The sequence below is a fragment of the Excalfactoria chinensis genome, chromosome 1, assembly GCF_039878825.1.
Source record: "Excalfactoria chinensis isolate bCotChi1 chromosome 1, bCotChi1.hap2, whole genome shotgun sequence".
NCBI classification, from domain to species: Eukaryota; Metazoa; Chordata; class Aves; order Galliformes; family Phasianidae; genus Excalfactoria; species Excalfactoria chinensis.
Genome location: NC_092825.1, coordinates 155,340,778 through 155,358,368, shown reverse-complemented (window position 1 = coordinate 155,358,368; position 17,591 = coordinate 155,340,778). Strand labels below are relative to the sequence as shown.

Genomic DNA, 17,591 nt, shown 5'->3' with positions numbered 1-17,591 from the left:
TGAAGAACAGGTATTATAGCGTACATTCTGGGTGTATGATTTTTCCTTTCAACCAACCTGGGGAATAAGAGGAAAGCCAATCTAGTTTGTCTATGCTTTTTACTTTGAGTAACCAAAAATGCAAGGTTACCTATAGGAGATATTATATTCTCTTACTCTTTCAGCCCTAGACAGAGGCTTGTAATGGTAAGTGAGGTCCTGACGCTGAGTCCTGTGCTTGGGCAGAAGCCTCCTTGGGGACTCATGTTGGACAATAGAGCAGCAGAATACATTTGGCTTTTCTTAAGTTCAGTGGCAGGTTACAGAGTGGATCAAATCATTCACACCTCAGTGTTTTGGGAAGGACGAGTGTCAGCACATACAATGAACATTTGCAGATATGTTGTAGGGACAGCGTTAACATTTTTAATGGAGAGTTCCATGCATTGATGTGATTTTTCTAAAGAAACATATTTCAGCCATCCGTTCCTTAAGATAAACTAACATGAATTTTAGGTAATGACAAATGTCGTACTCATTGCTGCCTGATTTTTCCCTTTGTCCAGTTTCAACTCCTCTTTCTCACCAGTGGATATTCAAAATGTTTGGACTTTTAACTTCTCTCCACCTTTCCACCTCTTCCATCCTGCCCTGTGTCAGGGTCTATTGATAGGGCTGTTTAGATCTTCTGAAGAACTACAGATTTCCTTGTGAAAAGAGAGTGGGAGAAAGTTTCTATCTCCAATGAATGCAAAAGAAATGCAGAACTCATTGAATTAGTGTAGAGGCGAATTTTATTTTAAGTAATATAGTAGTGGTTTGCAGTTCCTCTCTTTGGAGTTATTATTTAACTGTTGTTTAAGAAGATTTGGGTAAATACTGTGACTCGACAGGGACAAAATGGAGTATTTTCTATTCTGATTGAGGTATTTGAATAAAAAGCCACGTTAGCAGTAAGAAATTGTGTGTAACCTGAGTGGACAGTAGTTTTGATTCACTTTTGTAGTGATGACTAACAGATATATGTAATAATATATATATATTATTAACTTAAATGGAAATAATTTTTTAAGTACATTGTCATCCATAGTCATTGCCATCTGGCTGGCCTCTGTTCAAATCAGTAACAGGAGTTTGCATTTCCTTCAGGCACAAGCACCACAATAGTAAACATATTGCAGGAAGAGTGTCCCTCTTTGGCCTGCGTTGCTTTGTAAGGAAGGGTTAAAGTCCAGCAGAGCTGTCACTTACCTTACATCTGCTCATTTTCTGCAGTCAATGGACATTTCTCCTGACACATTTCATAGTTCTTGCCTGGAAAGAAGGTATTGCTGTCAAAGGGATAGTAGCTGTTAGAGACTAGTATGTATTGAGTAAATTTATAGATCTCAGAAAAAGCTGCCTTTGGGCTATAGAATGCACCAGCAACAAAGAGTAAATAAAAGGCAGTGATGGGAGCCAACAAACAAAGAACAAAAAAATAAACATCAAAAGAAGTCTCAGAAGTGCTGCTATAAGTGGAGTGGAGCTGTCAGAAGAGCTGCTGAGTTTAGGCAATAGATACTTTCTTTTCGTTGTTGCTGTTTTTATTTCTATTTTTTTTTAGTATAGAATTCTGAGAAGAGGTTCCATGATCGTAACATGTTCTTATGAAAGACTTTTGTGAGCTTTCTGTATTTTTTCTTTCACAGTCAAGGGAAGCTGAATCAGTTCAGTTGAACGGGATTGACAGTACGTCAGACAGCTTTTCTCACCCACTTCTGCGTTCCCACAGTTTTGCCTCTGTGTGTCAGAACTATTTTCCTCTTGGGTGCCAAGTGCGATGAAATTATGAGGGTTTTGTATTCTTGTCTTTGTTAGAGCCTTGTTAATACTAGATGCTAATATTAATAGGTAAACATGAAATAGAGTTGTTGATTTCTCCTGTGGGAATGAAATTCTGCACTCCAATGTTTTGAGCGCCAGACGAAATTTACACTTAGGAAAATCTGCATACCATGTTGTTCAGAAATATTTCAGATGTAACATATATTTATCACTGTCTTTCAGTATCTTTACATTTCAGTTCATTACAAAGTAGAAACTGAAGAAAAAACCTAAGGCAGAAAATGATTTGTAGTTGTTTTTTAATCTGTTTAGTCAGATTCCAGGGAGCAGAAAATACTGACATCTAATTGTACTGCTCACAATTCTAAAAGGAGTACTTATCTGTGCTACTCCTAACAACATCATTCTTATGTATGCTGGCTAAATGTAACATCCAAAGCACATACTGAATTGTGTTCACTTGCATCACCAAACCAAGAGAATTAATGTTTGACTGTGTACTTAGCTTATAGAATGCACTGAAAATCCCATGGGGTATTTCCTTAAAGAATTAGGGCTGAATAACAACAAGGCAAAAGAAAAGTGATAACCACGGATAAGTAACCACAGGAAAAATAGTTGGAAATCATATTTAGGATGTTGAGATATCAATTGTTCTTTGGTCTTGATTCCTTCTACAATTTTTATTATCTATGCAGCTTTCTTACCAGCTTTTAAGTAAACACGTAAACTTCTAGCATTCCGACCAGAGTTATCATTATTTCTGTCTTCTCTAAAGACTGAGATCATCCTAATGATTTATGCGATCTGATACTCATTCATAAGTTAGTGTTCTCCATCTGGGAGTTGTGAGTTACCTATGCAGAGCCAGAGCATTAACTAGCTCTCCAAAAACAAAATGCATGATTTTGTGATGCTAAAAAAAGCCAACATGATTTTACACTTGTGTCTTTCCTTCTCTTGGCACCAGTGCTCATTCATAACACCATGGGAAATCATCTTTTATTCTCCTTAATTTAATTCCATATCGTTCCATGAATATTCCATGAATATCGTTCTAATAGGCAACCCATAACTGAACCTTCATCGACTGTGGGGCTTGGTTGTAAAATTTTCAACTATTTAAGCTTGAACCAGAAATGATAACTCTTAATGGAGGTTGTCTGATATGTGAGTTCTGATGATTTAGTCCATAAGTAACATGTTCAAGAAACAAAGGTTGGTTTGTCGTTCTCTTTGAATTTGTCTATTATTAGTCTGCCCAATGTAGAAATGAGCAAACAGGAAGGTTAGTTAATAGAAACTTTGCTTTCATTTCCATTTATTTCCAAACCTTCTTAGAAAAAGGTTTAGTTCTACATCTTATTTTAGTGTTTTTAAAAATGCATGTAGAGATGCATTTGCTTCATGTTATACAATATGAGTATAATTGTGTTTTGGTGGAGTTTTGCACTTTCTCGGTTGATAGATATGAATGAAGCAGAGGAAGCCTCAACTCTTCTACTTTTCCTCTCCTGGGTTAAACTTGAGATGAATGGGCAAATAAGAAGACTGCTTCTGCGCTGTGCTTTATCGTAGAGCATAGGAGGCACTGGGATAAATCAGTCATGAGTAAAGCTAAACAAGGAAGTATCAGTTGTTAGGGACAGAAAGCCTGCTGACAGCAGTTTCAAATAAAGGAAATTTGTGTGTTATGCTGTCAGCTCTGAGCTGTAATTGGAAGCTGGCCATTTAATATTTTAATGCAAACAGTACTGTGTTTGATATCCTGTACCCACGGAGCTTATCAGTATATTGTTGGGTGTTTTTTTTGCAAGGTGTTAGAAAATTTAAAAATAGAACTAAGGTGAGTATTTGGAACAGTGAGTCAGCCTAACTTAAACAAACACTTCTTATATTGCATGGCTGTGAAAGGTAAGAGATTTTTGTTGCATCAAATCTCACACTTGTGATATAAGGTGTATGGGTAGTGATACCTATTGGACCATTCTGAATTGCAAAAGTTATTCCTAGTACGTTCAGTGGAGGTTGAAATAGATGATAATAATGAAAACCAAGAAATATTACCATCACAGATTTTGATTAACTATTTAAGAATTGTAAAACTGAAAAACTGATTAAGCAACTCAAAGAAAAATAGAATTCCTAAAGTAAAATGTTTTGCCATTATAGCCTCTGTTCCATCTAAGAGCTTACACTGTTTATGATGTAGAATGTAACAAGTGCTATCAAAAATTGTTCACAGAATCATAGAATGTCCTGAGTTGAAAAGGACCACAATGCTCATCCAGTTTCAACCCCCCTGCTATGTACAGCGTCACTCACCAACCACCAGACCAGGCTGCCCAGAGCCACATCCAGCTGGGCCTTGAATGCCTCCAGGGATGGGGCATCCACAGCCTCCTTGGGCAACCTGTTCCAGTGCATCACCACCCTCTGTGTGAAAAACTTCCTCCTAATATCTAACCTAAACCTCCCCTGTCTCAGTTTAAAACCATTCCCCCTTGTCCTATCACTATCAACTCATGTTGATTGTGAATGAATTCCGTCTAAATGGGTTGTGGCAGAGATTAGGTGACTGGTCTTTTACCACTAAGCTACTACAGCAGCATTCTCAAGTTCAAGAATTCTGAAAAGTAGAGATATTTTTTCTCTTAGAAAAGAGATCTTTTATGTTTTCATTTAGTTGTTTTTCACTTTATCATAACTCAATTTCCTCTGTATTTCAGTTAATGTTGCCTGTTTTTCCACATTTCAGGGACACCACTGTGCAAAGCCTTACCCTACAGCCTTCTGTTAAAGATGGTCTTATTGTATATGAAGATTCACCACTGGTCAGTAGTAATGTTTGAATTATATATTTGGAAATGTTTAATCAAGTAGCTAAGCATGATGACTTTTCAGATAAAATCCCTTATAATTTAATTGTTTATATATGGCAGCCAGTGAATGTGGTAACATTTCATCAACTTTTGCCTTAGTCACATTTGCTGTGTTTTCTATGCCAAATATGACAAGTCTGCACACAGCCAAAATGAGCATGGGAAGTAAACTGGTTTGTGTTAACCTGACACATTCTAACTGACACAGTGGTATTTCACCACTTCTCTTTTGCAGTATCTAAAATGCCTCACACCTACCTGCAAACTATTACTCTAAAAACAGCTCTTTCAATTATTCTTTAGTTCTTTCAGCTTTACGCTGACAGTTTAGATGTGAACTATTGCATAGTTTACCTTTAGCATTCCTGGTCTAAGTCAGGCTCCTCAGTTGCCTCCCTAGAGCAGTCTCTTCCATCCATATCATGAATTAACAGAAGCACCTTCCTTTCTTGTCCCAGCATCTTTCTTTTCTCTCTATGCTACAATTTGGTCATATCTTATCCCTGTTCTGATGCCCTTTCTTATATCACTGCCACCTGGATGTTCTTACTACTGACTGACCCACAACTCATGAGTTTCTCGCACTTATTTTTGGAGGCTTATGATGGTTTGGTTCTTTTCTCTTCCAGGTAAAGGCAGTGAAGTTTGGACATATTTTGGTAGTTGATGAAGCAGACAAAGCACCAACGAATGTTACCTGTATCTTAAAAACCTTAGTAGAAAGTGGAGAAATGGTTTTGTCAGATGGAAGGCGAATTGTTGCCAGTAAGTGGATACAAAACATTTTGATAACTTATAGTAAACTTTATCATGTTCCTGTTTTTCATCAATTACATTACTAAGTAGAGCCCCAAGAGCCCAAATGTAGAATGTTGGTGCTAAAAGCTTAGTAATTAAAGAACTTACAGTTAATGTCTTTTTTTTTTCCCATGGAGAGCAATCTAAAATATGCCATGTCAATTTCTGTCTTTAAAAACTAGAACTACTTTTGCCATAACCACAAAGGCTTTTTAAATTAGCATTCTCGTGAATCAAATTCTCAGGAATTAAAGAACAAAACAAAACATTAACCTGACCTCTCTATTTCCCTTTCACAATGAGAAGTAAAGATTTATTGGACCGAATTATGAATTTGACTTTACCTATCTGGATAGTTGGCATATAACTCAACCAGATCCAGCAGTAAAAATAAGAGTATAGCTAAGGTTGAATCGTTAAGGCCTTCATCTAAAAAAAAACCAACAGTGTTCTCTAATTACTTAAAGATATAATGCAGGATGGATACTTTCCAATTAGGTGGAGCTAATTCACCAGAATTGCAAGAACTAAGTATTTTTTATTATTATCTTTTAAAAGCCCTCTTTAAAATACCCTCTTGAACTCAGTAGATGCTGTAGTTAGGTAATAAATAGTGTGTAAATGTGAGCGGAGCAATCTGTTCAGCACTCATGTGGTATAACACAGGTTCTTCCTCATGACTATGAATTATAGATGTACACTTTTTTAAAATAACTTGCTAGCTAGATTCAGTTTTTACTGTAGTACTTTAGGGAAGGGAAAAGGATTCCCAAAGACCATGTGCTTATGGAGGCATATTTGCTGGGAACAGGCAAGGCCAGTCTGACTCATTTTGGTGAGACTGAGCCTTCACATGGGTGACATTATGTGATTTTGGCTCACATCAGCATTTTGGCAAAGTTAAACATAATAACGTAAACGTCTTCTAATTGATTTTTTTCTAATTCATTGGCAATTGCAAAGCTTAAATGTGCAATTAATGAATTGTATTTCCTCTCTAGATCCTGCTCATGTAGATGGGAGAGAAAATGTCATAGCAATTCATCCTGATTTTAGAATGATAGTTCTAGCAAATAGACCCGGATTTCCTTTCTTGGGTAATGACTTTTTTGGCACATTAGGTAAGTGATTCTTATTAAATGCTGAAGTACAGTCGAATTGATTAATACAGTTATTATCTTTACTTTATCCGATTTCATCAGAACAAGGATTCCCTCTGCATATTAATACTCTGCTTTACATACGATGCTCAGGGTTATGTTCAGCCTGAAGACAAAAATGCAAATTTGGATCTATTAATAAAAGTGCTGAAACTTGCCACGAAGTTAACAACTATGCATAGTCATCTTTGTACAACTAGGATTGCTTTGTTGAACCGGGACTAACATAGAGTATGGACAAAGGTAGAAGAAATTTTTGTTAATGAACATATCTATAGATGTAGCAATAATATGAGCCGTAAGCTGTTGATAGCTGACATCAACCTTAATTTGTGTGTCTTTATCTGTTAACTTTGGCTGTAATGCTTGTTCAGCAAGAAATAATAATACACTCAAAAAAGCAGGAGGAAGCCCAGCCCTGTACTGTATGATAGCTTTTTGGTTTTCAGATGCAGTTCCCTGTGGATGGGCATTCCATGGCAGAGACCCATTGGCTCGGAGTTTCACCAAGCTACACTGCCCCAAGATGTTCTTATCATAGCCTATTTATTTTCTATGACCTAATCTCTCTCCCTATATTGACCCTTTAAACAAAACTGATTATCCTAGTATTGTATTTGCCTCACATGGTAGACGCTTGATGAAGATTTTGGGATGGATTTTTCTTTTCAAGCATAGAGACCCTTCTGCCTTTAACCCAAGTCCTTTTTCAGCAGAATCTGATCACGCTTTTGCTAAGCTTTTACAAATAAATTCAGTTTTAGGGATGATGTGATTGGTGCCAATATAATGCAAATATACGTGGAGAACAGCTTATTGTATTGCTTACTACTTCAAGGAAGGCAGAGGGGAAACGATAAATCCAGTTCTTCCTCTAAACCTCCCACTTGGGTTTATATTATGGTATGTATCCCTGAATATCAAGAATCCTGTGCCTTCTGTGGTATTTTGAAGGTGCTCACAAATTTCTTTAGGCTTTTTTTCTCCTTTTTTTTTTCTTCTGTTCTGCATTCATTTGATTTGCATTTTGTCTTGAAGTTAATTTCTTCCTTGTTATCACATGCATTATAATAGCAGGAGAAATCTCCTTGTTCCTGAAACCTCAATGTTCTTTACAGCAAGTCGATCCTTCACCTGTTTCAAAGTGTTTCCTCGTGATACGTTGCTTTCCCATTTAAGCTCCTGTATGAAACGCAACACAGCTGCTGCATTTTATCTCTTAATCAACAACAGAAATGTATGGGTTTGTTTCTTTTTTTTTCTATTAGGGGACATTTTTAGTTGCCACGCTGTTGATAATCCTAAGCCGCAGTCTGAACTGGCTATGCTTCGACGGTACGGTCCTGATGTTCCAGAGCCTATTCTTCAGAAGTTAGTAGCTGCATTTGGAGAACTGAGGAGTTTAGCTGACCAAGGAATTATTAACTATCCCTATTCAACTAGAGAAGTTGTGAATATTGTGAAGCATTTACAGGTACGGTACGTCAGAACTTACTGACTTCATCGCTATTAAATTTCTAATACTTGTAGAAAAAGATACTGTTCATGCTTTTATATTTCATTTAAGAAAGGTTTCCCATTTTGAAGGCACAGTAATACTAAGATATTCAGGATAAGGATCACAAATGTACATAAGCATATATGGATATACAGAATACCTGTGATACTGTTTTTCTGTTATGTTTGTTGTAAGAAAATGTTAAGTGAATATAGCACACAAGTTCATACTAGCCTCTATTATGAAATTCCCTGTTTAGCATGGAATACTTGAAAAAGAATGTAGCTGTGCACTTTATGCTGCAATGGGATTTTTGTCTTTATTCACTTTCCAAGTTGGAAATAAGACTTGCACTACAGTAATACACCACAGATGGAGTTTGTCTAAGGAAGACATTACAAGAATAATGACTTTGCAGACAGATACTTAGGAATTGTGGTTGCTTCCTACATGCATTTGAAATGCAAAATCTTAAATTCTAATTTAATGATTATTATGTTATTATTTTTAAGTTTACGGTTGATTCTGACTTGTATCTTTACAAATGTATTTAAACTATAAAATATCTCAATGACTTCTTAAATGATAGTGCTGTTATTTTCTGTTTGTAATCAAAAAGTAGATAATTTGGTAGAGTATTTCCCGAATTACTGAATGCTAGATTTAAAAAGCACAGTGGAAATGTTAATGGATTTAGTGCAAATAGAAAATTTCTCATGCTTTCTTTGGCCTACTGTTCCTTTATTTAACACTGGTTGAATTTGTTTAATACGGTTAAATTATGCTTTTGTGTTTGTTAAGAACATACAAAGAACACTTTTTTGCCTTTATTGGCGAGTACTTTAGCCATACCACCCAACTCACAGCATCCAAAGGCAGGGACTGGGAGGGGAACAGCCCACTGTAGGAGAACATCAAGTTCAGGACCATCTAGGAAGACTCTAGGTGCACAAGTCCATGGGATCTGAAGGACTTGCATCCTGGAAAGCCAACAGTATCCTGGGCTACATGAAAAGAGAGGTGACCAGCAGGGTGAGGGAGCTGGACATGAGCAAGAAGTGTATGCTTGCAGCCCAGAAGGCCAGCGTTACCCTGGGCTGCATCAAAAGAGGGGTGGCAAAGGTTCCCCTCTGCTCTGCCCCATCTGCAGCACTGCATCTGGATCTGGAGCCCCCAGCACAAGAAAGATGTGGAGTTGTTGGAGTGAGTCCATGGCTTCAGGCCATGAAGATGATCAGAGGTCTGGAGCACCTCTCCTATGAAGAAAGGCTGAGGCAGCTGGGCTTGTTCAGCCTGGGAAGAGAAGGCTCCGGGGAGAACTCATTGTGTCCTTTCAGTACTTAAAGGGAACTTATAAACAGGAGAGAGACCAGCCTTATTCACTAAAATCCAAGTAGTCCTTCCAAATAAATCTGTAAGAAAAATACTTTGTGAGGATCCAATAGCAATTGATAGGTATTTTCTTACCAAACTGATAGGAGTGCATGCCATGTTGGTAACGTTACTGATGTCCATTACATACTTCTATCTGAAATGAGAGTGGAAAAATTAGTCATGAGGAACAGTAACAGTGCTGCTGAAAAGCTTATGCTAAATGAACTCTCTGTTACACTTTTTGGCATTCTGTCCATCCATCTTCTGTCTCCAAGTAATCTAAAGTTGCCAACTGGTGCTGATACATATGGGCTTAATTGCATGAATAGCATATGGTTGAAGAATGGAAGAGCTGCACTGCAGATTGTCTTAAGGACAATTATTATCTGCTGGTCACCTTCAGCTAAGTAGATTAGTGTGGTCATTTCAAATTGGACATTGGGCACAGATCAGTAAGGAAGTTCCCTGTTTGCTGGTTTTCATTTCACTCAAGTCAAATGTAAATATCCAAACAAATCTTCATCTTCCAGCTTCAATTTCTCCTATAGTATTAGTTTTCAAGTTCCCAGCCTCTTTGAAAGGATGCAAAATTCTGTTTACTCTAACTTGTTTTTCAGTCTACATAACAAAAAGGTTGGGGCTAGCCAAATGTAAACAATGAATATAAACATATTGTTTATTCCAAGTAAAAAGCTTTCAGGTCTTCAGGTAGAAAAGAAAGAGGAAGGAGGGAAATGAGTCAATGAAATTGCTGGTCTGAAGGAAGGAAGGAGGGAAGTTAGTCATGTTGTTAAACAGTTTCCCTTACAGCAGTTCCACAGTCACAATTTCTTTGTACTATTGTGTTGATTTCTTTCACATGATTTTCGGATGGTATTTTTTTTTTTTAATCTGGTAAAAAGGATTTGGATATTTCAGAGAAAGAAATTGCTATTGGTTCCTGTTATCTGAGAGGGCATCATAGCATCATCAATTAAGGCTCATCAATTAAGAGAATAATCTGATTGCTGTGACATCAATATGTAAATGTTAGGCTATTCTTATTGGTCTTCAACACACAGGATTGTGTCTACAGTGTAGTTTACAAGGGCATCTTTCTATAAATATTATGTGAATAGGTAACCCATAGCAATTTAGTTCTAGCTTAGATTGCATTCATATGCATTACTTCTGTGTTAATTTTTTTCTTGAGGAAAGGCTTGATTTGTTTTAAGTGGGTTTTTTTCTGAAGCTTGAGATATCAAGCTACTCTGAAGACCTGTAACTGCAGACTGTCCACTGCAACTGCCTGACTTGGTTATTGCATCTATTTCTTCCTGCTGATTGTGTAGAGAATTTGAGTCTAGTAGCTCTAGATGGCAGGTAGCCTGAAGATACCTTTTTTGTCTCACTCACCTGCAATTGTCAGCACGTGCCAAATGTCAGAATTGTTGATGCTAACAGTGGCTTATAGGCAAGCCCAGAAGCTCCGTGTGCTGCCCTTAACTGCTAGTGTTGTATACTATGACTGCTTCTGTACCAACTAACCTACAGGCTTTCACTAGATCTTTTGTATGTTGTTTTGTGGAGTCTGGTGTCACCCAATATCTCTGGTAGATGTTAGTCAGGCAGCCCATATTTGTCCAAATAAAGTAGAAATGGTTTTTCTACCAAGTCTGTTTTCTCAATTTGAGATATCTATTTGTCTGTCTATCTATCTATCTATCTATCTATCTATCTATCTATCTATCTATCTACCTTTTTATTTATTTATTCTTACTTTCTTGTTTGTATCTGAGATTGCTTTCTGCTCGTAGACAATAGAACAGCTTTTGAGTGATAAATGTATAATGTGCCTTCTGGCCCTCAAGCCTACACCAGGCCTTTAAGCATCTCTAGTAAGCTCTTGTGCTAAGATAACAAATGCTTAATACCTTTTTTCTGTTTGGCTGGTCTCAGATGGAAACAAGGCTTATCACATCCATTTGCATCCTTTTGTCTCCGTGCAGCTCTAAACTCAACAAAAGCTTTTTATCCTTTTGGCCAACCACATTGGATCTTAGTTACCAGTCACCAAAGATAATGAGGTTTCCATCAGAATCAGTAGCTATGTGACAAAAAGAAACAGATTGAAATTTATGTCTCTGTGAATGAAAAGGAAAGCTGCTTTACCTGGCAGTGAAGGATGCCCACTGTAAGAGGCCCATGTGGTGGTGGTGCTGTCAGTACGGGACGTATGCAGCCATCTGAAGCCATTGCAACACATACAGAGCCAAGCAGTAGTTGCCACACAAAGTAGACATCTAAAAAAATAATCTGGACTTGTTATAGTTTGCATACCAGGTGTTTGTTGCTTTATTTTCAGAGTAGTGGTAGCATTGCTGTAGAATAAGATTACCTGTTTGTACCAGCAGACTATGTTTTTATTGACTCTTATAAATCAACAATAGCAATATATGTGGTTGAAGAAGGTAGGATGCATAAAAGATTATCTTTCACCCAAATTCTGTCACAACTTTGTATCAAATAACGCATTATATATGTAAATTACATTGAAATGGTAAAAAAAAACCAACGCTATTTAACTTAGTATTTTAAAAACAGGGGGGAAAGAAAGAATCCAAACCATAAAAGTACTCAAATGTACACTCAGAGGTGTTACTTGAAGGGAAAGAATCAATGAATGAGAACCAGACAGACTGATGAGAGATCAATATTTTCTCCAGTAATCTTGTTTTAAAAATCAATAGAAACCAAGTGATTTTTTTTTTCATGTTCAACCCAAATGTCCAGACTTCAGTTTCTTCGAGTGAGCTGTCATTGCCCTTCTTCAGTAATCAGTTATCCAAGCAGTTATTAAAAAGGGATTTAATTTGTTCTGATTGGAACGAGAGAGTTGCAATTTTATAATAACTGAAGTGGAGAGCCTTTTTAAAAGTGCTTGTGTCTGGGATGTCTTTTTTTTTGGCACCAGCAATCAGCTGTACTGAGGAAACAAATTGTATTTGATGTCCTACTGAAAGACACAGGACTGTTGGTGTAATCCACTGATTGATATTGATGATGGTGATACAAGGGTGGATAGTGATAGGACAAGAGGAATGGCTTTAAACTGAGACAGGGGAGGTTTAGGTTGGATATTAGAAGGAAGTTTTTCACTCAGAGGGTGATGACACACTGGAACAGGTTGCCCAAGGAGGTTGTGGATGCCCCATCCCTGCAGGCATTCAAGGCCAGGCTGGATGTGGCTCTGGGCAGCCTGGTCTGGTGGTTAGTGACCTGCACACAGCAGGGGGGTTGAAACTGGTTGAGCATCATGGTCTTTTTGAACTCAGACCATTCTATGATTCTATGACATTGATGTCAGAATTTTACACGGTGATTCAGAGCAACACTTGGAAGTTGCTACTTGAGGCATGTCACCAAGGCTTCTTCTGTGTCTAGTACAGGGCAGGTGAAAGGGTAGGTGGTGAGTGAGCAAGGTTAGCTTGGTGTGAGGTCGTTCGTTCTGCTCTTCAGAAAGAAGGGAATAGCGAAGAAACCACAGTATTGGTGATAATAAATATTCTAAAATAATTCTGCAGGGAAAGGTTTTAGTTAGACAGAGTGTGGACAGTTCTGGAAATGTTTTCTTCTGATCAGAAAGAAGACACTCGACAACAGGCCGAGGCAGTGTTCTGCACTCTGAGTATGAAGTAGGTCTACATGTTTTTAAATATCTGTGTCTGGTGAACGTAGGCTTTTTTGTGCAGTGACTCCAAGTTGAAATTTATATTAGAGAATTCAGTACTTTCATGCTAAGCAAAAACAAACCTTTCTCCATTTAAGTTGCTTCCAAGATGTTGGTTGTCTTTATCTGGAACATCTTCTGGGAGAAAGGTTTGTGTGGTTTTTTTAGGACCCTTTTCATTTGGTAAGGAATGGACAGTTTAAACATTATCATACTCTAACCGTATTTTGCGATAATACGGAACTTCTAATAGCTTCCTCACAGATAGGATTAAAAAGTAGTGTATAGTTTAGTATACTTCTATACCAATGCTAGTAACTGCAGTATTCTGTGGCATGTACACCATAGATTAAAAGAAAGGTTTTGCACAAGCCTATTTCTAGCAGTGGTAGTCAGGTATAGCACAATAACTAGCTACATTTAGCTCTGCTTGTGTCACTGATATTTTATTTAAGAAATAGTGTATTTCTTCATTTGGGATAATATAAAAATCCCCACTAATGGTGATGTAAGATTTTGAGTATAAGTTAAAAAAAAAAAAAATCATGAAAAAAAATCTGCTTTTATGTTTCAGTTTTTATTTCTTTTGGGACTCAATAGCTTTTATTAAAATGCTTTTATACATTTCTGTGATGCATGTTATACCATTTTTATTCAAGCTACTTCTGTAGCAGCCATTGCTTGCTGATGGGGGAAAAAAAAACAATCAGGATTTCCGCTCCATATACCTAGAAATAAAGCAGTTAGGTGGTAAAGTTCTAGGAAATGTAGCAGTTTGGGTGTATTTCTTTTTTCTTTAATTCTTTTTAATTGATTTATTCCATTTAAATCCTACATGAATACGAATGTGTGTGATTCAGATGTGTTAATGTGTGGAACTTAAGCAGCAGCAGTTTTTGTCAATGGTAGCTGAAATCTAAATGTTGGATAATCTGTATCCTGTTTAAAATATCTAAATGTGCCTTCAAAATTAAGGTTATTTAAGCTCGAAATCATGACAGCATGCATAAGAATCTACATTTACTTCAAACTGCCTTAATTTAATGGGGAACAGGTACATCATCTGTGCTTTCCAAATAAAGAAGTGGAAGTTACTGATGAAGCACTTGGTAACAATATTTAGAAGTGCTGAGCTGCCCATACGGCCTTCTGCAGGTCCTGAAAAAGAACTTCCTACTTTTCAGGTTGTTCCTTCTACATGAGTTCAATCAGTGAGGAAGTCTTCCTGGATTCCAGGAATCAGTGGGAAATGAGAGCAGAAAAATGTGTTTTCTTCTTGAAGAGCGATAATTAAAAGGTGTGAGGGGCAGTCTTTAAACCTGGACAAGAACACTGTCCTTAAATCAAAAGTACAGTTCCACCGCAATAGTTCATAGAATCACCAAGGTTGGAAAAGACCTTAAAGATCATGCATTCCAACCATTCAAGTTAGTACTTTCTTTGTTGGAAATCCTTAATAAAATTCAATAGAACTGTTTTCTTTCTATGTACATTTCAGGAAGGATTTTTCATCGCTTTAAAAAAAAAGCTTGTCCATCTTCAGTGGCTGTTTCCACTGAATTCCATCACACCCTGAAGTTATTTTTAGTAAGCAAGCAATGCATCTTCTGCTATTCCATATTCAACACTGAGAATCAGAATCCGTATATAAGTTATACAGTTGAGTACATGAATATATGTATTTGTGTCAGAACTTCCCAGTCAGCAGCTCCAAATTTAAAACTATACGCTCTGTTTAATTATATATTGGAATGGCTTTGCCACCCTGCAATGTGTGTAATGAAAATGACTCTTCAAAACATGAGTGAAAGTGATCATTTAACTAATTGTCTCCTGTTTGTTTGTTTAATTCAGGTTTAGTATCACAAACTTCATTCTGACTTGGAGCAACGTACCTTCTTTTATTCCAAAAATTTATTCGAAGTATTTCTTTATCATTTTTATAAGCTGAGAGGAGTTCCTGTTAGAACTATTAACAGAGGTATTCAGTAAAATAAATCTGGGACTTTGTGCCGTTACAGAAATTCCCAACTGAAGGACTGGCGAATGTTGTTCGAAATGTGTTTGACTTCGACTCCTACAACAACGAGATGCGTGAAATTTTAACCAACACTTTGCACAAATACGGGATACCTATTGGAGCAAAACCAACCAATGTACAGCTGGCCAAGGAGTAAGAGTAACATAAGATACATTTTAAGAAGACATGTCTCTCATGGTCACTTGTTCTGTCTTGTTAACCTGCTGCTGCTAACTGACTTTAAACCAACCTGGGGTACTTGAAGTACTCCTCTGGTTTAAGTTTATATATCTACAACAACTGAAATTTCTTTATGATAGACTATTGCCTTTTTACTAATATTCAGTCATTACTTAATGTCCATGTATATACTGATAGTTTGTATGGTAAACAGATATATATTAATAAAGGGAAATACTTGTTTCTTCTCCTGTGTTTTTAATTGAATGGCAACAAGCTTCAAAGGGCTGGAGCACGTCTCCTGTGAAAAAAAGGTTGAGGAAACTGGGCTTGTTTAGCTTGGAGAAGAGAAGGCTCCTGGGAGACCTTCCAGTACTTGAAGGGAGTGTATAAACAGGAGTGGAAACAGCTGTTTATGAGGGTGGATGGTGATAGGACATGGTTTAAACTGAGACAGGGGAGGTTTAGCTTAGATATTAGGAGGAAGTTTTTCACTCAAAAGGCGGTGACGCCCTGGAACAGGTTGTCCAAGGAGGCTGTGGATGCCCCATCCCTGGAGGCATTCAAGGCCAGGCTGGATGTGGCTCTGGGCAGCCTGGTCTGGTGGTTGGTGATCCTGCACACAGCAGGGGGGTTGAAACTGGATGATCATTGTGGTCCTTTTCAACCCAGGCCATTCTATGATTCTGATAAGCTTCTGTCCTGTTATTTGCCACCTAAATCAGTATAAAAAATAATAGGTTGTTTTCAGTGTTGTTGGGATTTTGTCTTTGATACTCACAAAAGGGTCTACAAAAGTACATATGTAGGGTAGAGCAATGCGTGTAATCAAAGGTCTAAGCTCTAGGAATCATTCTTTATGTGTGTGTATGTCATTATATCGACACTTTGAGAAGTTTTCCAGCATTAGAGGCTGCTCAAGAATAATCTTTTGGCAGATTGTCTCCCCTCAGACTGCTGTGTTTGAACAAAATCAGGTTAAATAATGGTTTTATGTAGAATTGTCACATCAACCGTAAGTCCTGTGCCCATCACCTTTTCTAAACTGTCTTTGTACGTAACCATTTCATGGACAGCAGCGATCTTAAGGAAAACCAGGATGTAAAACCAGGCGCAAATAAACATAAAAGTATTTATAACTTCTTCTTAACCCGCAAACACTGACAGATCCATAATGAAAGAAGTGACTAGAAATAATTCATTAGAACTTGCTTTTACGTCTTGGCTTCCTTACAAGACTACTGCAGCCTGTCGTGTGTTTTTTCTGCTCTATAAACTCTTCCCAGCTTTTGTGGAAAGCATAAGTTGAGGGTAATTCTGTGCATTACTGGAAATAGCAATGGTGCTTCAGTACAGTTCTTAACGACCCACTGCACTTTTCTACCTGCAAGTCCTGGGAAAAGAAAATAGGCTCCCTACTTTAACACATATCATAGAATCATAGGAAGGCCTGGGTTGGAAGAGACCTCGAGGATCATCCAGATCCAGCCCCCCCTTCACATTTAATACTAAACCAGGCTGCCCTGGGCCCCATCCAGCCTGGTCCTGATCATCACAACAACATATCATATATATTCTGTAGAGGAAAACTGTTCAGATGTGTCCTTGTCTCTAGTGCGGTTGTGTTGCTCCAGTCCTCATTCTAGAAAATCATCAGGACACAGACTTGCTCTAAGACCTTCAGTGCCATCAGCTTCTTGTAGACTTTCTTAGACCAGGTTTCTGTGCAGTGAGACGGAATGAAGTACCATTGTCAGGCCCTATTTTTCTTGACAAATGAACTTTTTGTTATGAGTTCTGTTCTATGTTTTATTCCGAAATTCTGATCTACCTCTCCCTCCTCTTTGCTCTTCATGATGGCTTAGGCTGCTCCCCAGAGAAGCTAAATCATTCAGGAGCAGGGAATAGAGCAAAACCTCAAAAATCCTGGAGAGAGGAGAAATTAATATTCCTGGGGGAAGAAAAGCATTAGCAAAGCAAATCTCCAGGAAGCTGAAACAGAGTGGAAATGTTTTGTGTCTTGTGAACGCAGTCTGTAATTCTGTTGCTGTATAAAACAGAGTATTTGGTTAGAGATGGTTATTAACATCTGTTTTGTTTTAAAATGTAATAAGTATTTGCAATTATTAGTGAACCCGTTGATTTCTGGGATGTTGTACATGAG

At 37.6% G+C, this 17,591-nt stretch overlaps 1 protein-coding gene across 1 annotated transcript in view; it reads left to right on the top strand.

Annotated features, from left to right (window-relative positions):
- Positions 1 to 17,591, top strand: part of VWA8 (von Willebrand factor A domain containing 8) — a 162,925-nt gene that overhangs the window by 83,224 nt on the left and 62,110 nt on the right. Inside the window, exons 22-26 of the mRNA XM_072358299.1 lie at positions 4,565 to 4,640; positions 5,318 to 5,453; positions 6,488 to 6,607; positions 7,915 to 8,120; positions 15,249 to 15,400. Coding sequence (XP_072214400.1) covers positions 4,565 to 4,640; positions 5,318 to 5,453; positions 6,488 to 6,607; positions 7,915 to 8,120; positions 15,249 to 15,400 — 690 coding nt within the window. The remainder of the gene's footprint in view (positions 1 to 4,564; positions 4,641 to 5,317; positions 5,454 to 6,487; positions 6,608 to 7,914; positions 8,121 to 15,248; positions 15,401 to 17,591) is intronic.